A 7,882-nucleotide genomic window follows, 5' to 3' on the forward strand; every position below is an offset into this window, starting at 1 on the left:
AGAACAGTCAGTGTAATATAAAGTACACTCAAATCAGTGTAAGTTCATCAGTCTGATGGCCTGGTGGAAGAAGCTGTCCCGGAGCCTGTTGGTCCTGGCTTTTATGCTGTGGTACCACTTCCCGGATGGTAACAGCTGGAATAGATTGTGGTTGGGATAGCCTGGGTCCCCAATGATCCTATGGGCACTTTTTACACACCTGTCCTTGTAACTGTCCTGAATCATGGGAAGTTCACAACTACAGGTGCCCTGGGCTGCCTACACCACTCTCTGCAGAGTCCTGCGATTAAGGGAGGTACAGTTCCCATACCAGGCAGTGATGCAGCCAGTCAGGATGCTCTCAATTGTGCCCCTGTAGAAGGTTCTTAGGATTTGGGGGCCCAAACCAAACTTCCTCAATGGTCTGAGGTGAAAGAGGTGCTGTTGTGCCTTTTTCACCACACAGCTGGTGTGTACAGACCAACTGGGGTCCTCAGTAATGTGGATGCCGAGGAACTTGAATTGGTGAGGCTGTTTAGGATGGGTGCCCTGCCTTCAGTGGGTGAAGAGCTATTTTGCTGTCATTGGTAAATGATTTCAATAAGCAGGTAGCTTTTGACACCTGGACAGTGAACATCAGAAGAGTTGATCATTTATAAACCTCAGATGACATTTGATCCATATATTCTAGGAGTTGAATTTAAGTAAGTACACCAGTAAATATAGGAACTCTCAAACGAACAGATGCAATAGAGTTAAACCTGTCTTCACACTTTACTAGAAAGATGTCCTGGCGCTCTGTGACTTCTAATTTATTAATGAATGCTATTGTGTGGGTGTAATTTCAGTCACCAATGCTGAGTGTAATCTTGCTGGTCAATAATACTTTTTATAATTGAAAACGCATGTGATAGGTTTAACAAGAATAAAGAGAGTGTAAATATATTTTTAAAAGAGTTCAGCAAATATACAAGCTATAAAAGCAGTAAAAATAAATCCTGAGAACACGGGGAGTGACTCAATTTATATGTAGTCAGTGGAACATGGCATTAAATTATTCCCTGGCATGTATGAGGATGTTATCACAATCCTTCTGCAAGCTAGCATGGACAACATTATTTAACCACAGCCACAAGAGGATCAGCTATTATTTGTACAGAAAACAATTGTCAAGACCATGTCTAAAATTTATTAAAAAAATAAAATGGGTTCCTAAAGTTCATGAAAAGATTCTCCATGATAGCGTTTGGGAATATGTCCTGCTGAGCATTGAATGATACCTTGAGTGCTCCTGTATGAAGAATTGTGGTTGAATTTCCAAGAAAGAGTCTCTGATAACTTTTAATCTCCTTTTTAGGAAATCATGAGACTGAAATCTTCATCACTTGGGTCAAATAATGTGACGCATACAATCATCACAAAACGGTAATCTATGTTAACATTTGTTTAAAAACTGTAAGATTATTAGATTGCTACTGACCTGTCAGCAATTGCTTTCAAAAAGTTAGTGCTGTTTTTTCTCTAGAACAGATGTAGTATGCCAATTGTATTGAACCAACATACGGGTACCAACCAATTTGATACTAGTTGTCGCCAATATAATTATAGTCTTGATAAAAGCACTGGAGAATGCCATATCATAAGTTACCAAATAAACATATGGAATATTTCATGGATGAGGTTGTATTGCTGATGTATAGGAGCCTACGGGGATTGTTTATATCTTTGTAAAACTTTTGATTCAGTATTTGATAACCGACAAAAGTAATGGTGTTCTTGCATTGCAGCATGACTACCTTTTAATGCAGGGGCCCCCAACCTTTTTTGCACTGTGGACCGGTTTAATATTGACAATATTCTTGTGGACTGGCAGTCAAATACATTGTGTTTACCCAGAAAAAGACTACAATGACCATTAAGCCTTGCGCGGGCACCAGTGCGCATGCGCGTCGTGACCTGCCAATTTTTCCCCTGCAAATCCTTTTTGGCGATTCTGTATGGGGGGGGGTGTTAATCACGACCAGAATATAAGTAATAAGTGGCTAATACACTCAATTTAGTTTCTAAAAGGGTTTATCTAACGAATTTAATATTAAACACAGCGCATATTTTCCTCGCATGAATGTAGTGATAAGTTAATTATCAGGGGAGCTTGAAGTAAGTGTTGAATGAACTTCCAGTAGAAGTGGCAGAATCAGGTTCGATATTATCATTTAAAGTAAAATTGGATAGGTATATGGACAGGAAAGGAACGGAGGGTTATAGGCTGAGTGCAGGTCGGTGGGACTAGGTGAGAGTAAGAGTTTGGTGGACTAGAAGGGCCGAGACGGCCTGTTTCCGTGCTGTAATTGTTATATGGTTATATAAGTAAGTCAATAGCATCATAACATTTTAAGTAACGTTTTGATATTAAATACACAGCACATATTTTCCCTGTATGAACATATAAAATCGTTGCAACACACCAATATTGCTGAATCAGTGGGAACCCTGGGCTTATTTCTCTGCAACAAGACGGTCCTATCGAGGGGTGATGGGAGACAGTGATACTCGAAGTGGGTTCCTTATATCCAGTCTATTCCGCAATTTAGTTTTCGTTGCATTCATTGCAGAGATATGTTGGAAGTGGAAGCAACCTGTTCAGTGCTTTCATGGTTATCTCAGGATATTTAGCCTTGATTTTGATCCAGAATGCCGGCAGAGATGTTATGTCAAACATACTTTTCAGCCCGCCGTCATTTGCAAGCTCGAGGAGTTGATCTCCTTCCCGCGCTGACATGGATGACGCGTGGGTAATGACCTTGTGTGCGTTCAAGCTCAACAGTGCATGACAGGGAATGAGGAAAGGTGCAGCTGACTCATATCGCCAAATCATATCGTTTCCTCGCGGCCCGGTACCAGTACGCGGCCCAGTGATTGGGGACCGCTGTTTTAATGGTTATATTTTCAGTCATTCTCCTCAGTAAAGAAGGAAGAAAAATTACAAGCAGACAATTAAAGTGCAAGAAATAGTGGCAGAATTAATTGTTGCAGTTGTTCAGTTTTATAACAAATGGATTTGAAACCAGAGTATCGGAAACAATATATCGATTATGCATTCTTGGTTGTTGTGTGAGATCTCAAGTTCATGTGGAGTAACTGAGAGACTGACTTTTGAATGATTGAGTCCCAAACAGCATTAGATTCAGCAAAATAGTAGGGCCATCAATTGATGGTTATTAATCCAGAGGATAACGGTGATGCTAAGTGACTGTTTTAATTTGTTATCAAAGAAAAAAAAGACAATAGAAGTTGACGGTCCGTAGTGATGGTAATACCTTCTTCAGGCTATGCACTTTGGATAACTTCCAACCACCTGCCACTGAGCTTCCAAGACAATTCCTCTCATGCTATTAGGCCCCAGGTTAGCTTTCTCTGGAATAGTTCCCACAGATAGGAAGGGTAGTAAATGTAATCTGACTCTGTAAGAAAAGAGGGAGAGAGAAAATAAGGTACTTGTAGATCACGTAGCTTGAAGTTAGTAGAAAGGAAGATGTTATTTGGGAAATGCTAAGAAGGCATTCTAAAAACAACTGGATTGGGCATAGGAATCATAGACTTGCCAAACATTTTTTTTCATAAATCTATTAAAGGTTTTTGAACAGCAAAATGCATAGATTTAGATTTCCACTGCTTTCGAATTCCAGAAGGCCTTGGATAAGGTGTCATACAAGTGCTCTTTAAGCAAGCTATGGGGATGCAGATTGAAAATTGGTTAAGGGATTGAAAACTGTAGGAATATGTAGAATATATCACCTAAAACTTAGAACAATACAGCAAAGGAATAGGTCCCTTGGTCCACAATGTTGTGCCGTATCAGCTAAAAATTAAATTTAAAAAATCCCAAAAACTAATCCCTCCTACCTACACAATATTCCTCTATCTTCCTCATATCCATGTGCCTATCTAAACGTGTCTTAAAAGCCTCTAATGTATATTACCATACTAGGCAGCACATTCCAGGCATCCACCACTCGCTGAGAAAAAACTTACCTGTCACATCCCCATTGAACCTACTCCTTCCCACTTTCAATGCTGCCGTCTGGTATTAAACATTTCTACCCCGGGAAAATGATGCTTCCTATCTACTCCATCTATGCATCTCATAATCTTATAAACCTCTGTTAGATCTTCTCACAACCTCTGCTGCTTCAAAGAAAGCAACCCAATTTGCCCAGCCTCTCATGATAGCCCATACCCTCTAAACCAGGCAACATCTTGGTAAACCTCTTCTGCACCCTCTCTAAAGCCTCAACATTCTTTCTATAGTGGGGTGACCAGAACTGTGTGCAATACTCCAGGTGTGGTTTAACCAGCATTCCATAAAGCTGCAACATAACCTCTTGACTTTTGAATTCAGTGCCTTGAATAATAAAAGCAAGTAGATTGAATTGTGAATAAGTAGATTGAATAAATAGTCATGGTTTGAAATATGGTACAGATTGGTGCTAGATCCAGCTATTAAGTCATTATGGTTTGCTGACTGGAAGTTGTGGGCCCTGAGGAGGTTGTCGATAAGTTAAGAGAGTGGGCAAAGACATTGCAAGTGGAATATAACGGTTGAAAAATAAAGTTATTTACTTTGGTAGGAAAGTAGAAAACTGTATTTTTCTAAAAAGTTAGTAATTGAAAGACATGGGTGTTTAGAGGATCACAACCTGAAAGTTAACATGTAGTTACAGCAACCATTTAGGAAGACAAAAGGTATTTGAAACTTATTTGTTAGAGAATTTGAATCTAAGAGTAGAATTGGTTTGCTCTAATTATATAGGGTCCTGGTTAGACTGCACCTGGAATCTTGTGTATAGGTCTGGTGCTCCTACTCAAGAAGACCAGACCTGTAGAGAGGAAATGCAGTGAAAGTTCACCAGTTTCATTACTGAGATGTTGTATGAAGAGAGGTTAAATTAATTGAACCTACAGTATAAAATGTTGAGTTGAAGAATAAGAGCTAATCTCATTGGAACAGACCAAATTCTTCTGGAGCTTGACATGTTTGATGTGAGAATGATGGTTGCCACAGCTGGAATGCTAGAACCAAGAATCACTGCCTCAAAGACTGAGCTGAGGTGAAACTTCTTTGCCCAGTACATCATGACTCCTTAAATTTTACAGGTTTTGGGAGGCTCAGTCTAAGCGCATCTTCAAAGTGAAGACTGATAGGTATTTTGATATTAGAAGAAACAAATTATGTGGTTATATGCAGGAAGGTGTTGCTGAGATTTAAAAATTGAGCTGTGATCCATTTGATTGGAAGAGTATACACAAGCAGCCAAATTGCCTGCACCTCAGCTTGTTTGATAATGTTTCACATCTCATCCATTGGTGGGATGAGGGAAATTTCAATGCTCAAGTTGCTGCAAATGGAGGAAAGAAGAGGTCCAAGGATCATAGAACTAGAGGAGGTGATACAGTAAAGGAAAGGGGAAATCTCTTGGTAGATTTTGAACATGATGAAAATTTGATTTTGTATCCAGAGAAACAATGCTTTGAATTATTCAAATTCAAAATGAACTAATTTACTTTGTTTCAATAAATATATCGGTACTCTGTTATTGTTAACAATATACTTGATTTTAAAAAAATTGACAGTTGAGCAAAATGGCATCCACAGTTGGTGTGATAATTAAACTTATGAGGAGTTACTGAGTCACATTCCATGGTGTTATGATTGAGGCTGAAGGAACATTGTCCTTATTTAATTTGCTGTGAAAGATTTTATGGCTTCAAGGAAATGTGCTACACAAAAGATTCTGCAAATGCTGCAAATCCAGAGCAATGTTTACAAAATGCTGGAGGAACTCAACAGGTCAGGCAGCATCAATAGAAATGAATAAGCAGTCAACGTTTTGGGCCAAGACCCTTCTTTAGGACCTGAGTAGTGCATTGATTTTCCAGTTTGTATGTTTACTTCAATTGCTATGTGAATGCTAATGAAGGATAATTTTACCTTTTTGTTAACACTGTAGATACCTTGATTATCCAATTCTGGGCCTTTTGAAAGATGCTAAACCAAATTCACCAAGTAAAGAATTAAAGACTGTTTTAATTCAAAGGAATGGAAGATTTTAAGCAAAACAAAAACACAGGTACATTTCATCTAAGTTTAATTTAATTCTTTCATCTGTTGGGTAACCAGCAGAATGCTCATGAACCCTGTAGTGTTTATTAGAAAGATTTTAACATGCAAAGTTAGATAACTATGGAAGAGCTTAAAGCTACTGATATTGAAGATGGTTTTGCTTATGTTCACACACAGTACATTAGGACTAAATTCTAGAATAATCTTTCATAAAATCCATTTTTTTTATTTTTCTGTTAGGAATTCGTTTCAGCATACTGAAGACTAATTGAATGCAGTGGGAGGTACTTAATGGTTTTCGCAACAGAAATTACTCAACATTTTCTCATTTCATGGTGTCCTTTCTTGCTTAGCCAAAATGGATTTTGAAGGGTCTGTATTAGTTTACTTTAAAGTGCTGTTTATTATTGTTTAGTATATTATTGAAGGCTGTAGGTATGAGGGTTTGCTATTTTAGTTTGTAATGTTAGAATGAAATCAAATGTAACAAAAAAGGTGAATGCTATGAAGAATAAAGTGCATAAACTGGGAAAGAAAATAAATGCAAGCTAAGAGAATACCCAATTAATGAGCCAGTGCTTCCTCTTTGCATATTGAATGGTGATAAGTTTTGGTTAATTGTGTATTATTATATGAAAGGCTTTTTTAAAACTATGTTTAGTGCCATTTTCACTTGGGCAAAACTGATTTCCAAGTAGCAATACACAAAAGAGCATTTTATTTGTCATTGCTTTTATTTACTTGTAAATGCACCCAAGTATATGTATGCCAATAATTAATTAGGTATTTATAAAAATGGATGACCTTTTTGTTCTGAAGACATTTTGCCGTTGGATTGTGTTTTATTGTAGATGACTAATTCATCAGCATTCTATATAGATTTTAAGGTGTATAGAATTTCTTGGTGACTTTGAATAATTTTTTTCTAAAGATTAAATTTTATTTATATTTAAAATAACATTTGCCAATTAAGAACTAGTGTTCTCTGAACATTAATACACCTTACTTTGAAGTACTGACAATGACATCAACCATTCTAATTTTAAACAAGATCTACCCATTTTTGTTCCAAACAATAATGTTTGTATTAAGTGAAATACCACTGATTCAAATTTTAGAGGCTTGGAGAATAAAACTGATCATTATATACATTGTTTATTTTAGACTTTGTGGCTAAAGAAAATTACTCCCAGTGTGCTTTTTTTGTGCAATAAGCAACTTCAAAGTTTTGCAACTGACTTTATTATGTACATATCTCAACTATTCATTTGAATGTTGGAAATTGTTAACTGTATCATCCTACCAGTCTCTTAAACAATTGTATAAATTTAACACTTCCTTTTATTTCATACATGCTGGGATGTTAGAAATTGCTTTGTTTTAAGTTAATACAAATAGATCTTTTTTTTGTATCGCTTGGAAGCTTTTAAGGCTATGATAATTTAAAAGTAGCCAACACCACAGAATGAATTTCTATGTATCCATGAAATTTAAAAAAATAAAATTTTTTGATAAAAATTGCCTTTTGTCACCCTATGTTATTTGTTCTGACACTTGTCTTTTTAAATGAGATCCTAACGCAAACACTAGGCTTACTTTATTACTTGGATTACTTTAATTATGGCTTGTGGCACAAAGGCAGAAAGATTAGACCTTGTTAAATATGGTATCCACTGGACCATCTGCTATCCATAGGCATATATTGCTCAAGAATTGTTTTTTTGTACATAACTATTATTCTATACATTGGATTCAAAACTGTCATTTCTATACCCCTTTAGC

The 7,882-nt window shown here is 36.9% G+C and overlaps 1 protein-coding gene across 1 annotated transcript in view; it reads left to right on the forward strand.

Annotated features, from left to right (window-relative positions):
• pof1b (POF1B actin binding protein) overlaps window positions 1-7,605 on the forward strand; it is a 118,632-nt gene extending 111,027 nt beyond the window's left edge. The window contains exons 15-17 of the mRNA XM_063060637.1: window positions 1,337-1,404; window positions 5,988-6,107; window positions 6,341-7,605. Of these exons, the coding sequence (XP_062916707.1) occupies window positions 1,337-1,404; window positions 5,988-6,090 (171 nt within the window). The 3' untranslated portion in view covers window positions 6,091-6,107; window positions 6,341-7,605. The remainder of the gene's footprint in view (window positions 1-1,336; window positions 1,405-5,987; window positions 6,108-6,340) is intronic.
• The last annotated feature ends 277 nt before the right edge of the window (window positions 7,606-7,882 follow it).

The sequence above is a fragment of the Mobula hypostoma genome, chromosome 10 (genome assembly GCF_963921235.1).
Source record: "Mobula hypostoma chromosome 10, sMobHyp1.1, whole genome shotgun sequence".
In the NCBI taxonomy this organism is placed as follows: domain Eukaryota; kingdom Metazoa; phylum Chordata; class Chondrichthyes; order Myliobatiformes; family Myliobatidae; genus Mobula; species Mobula hypostoma.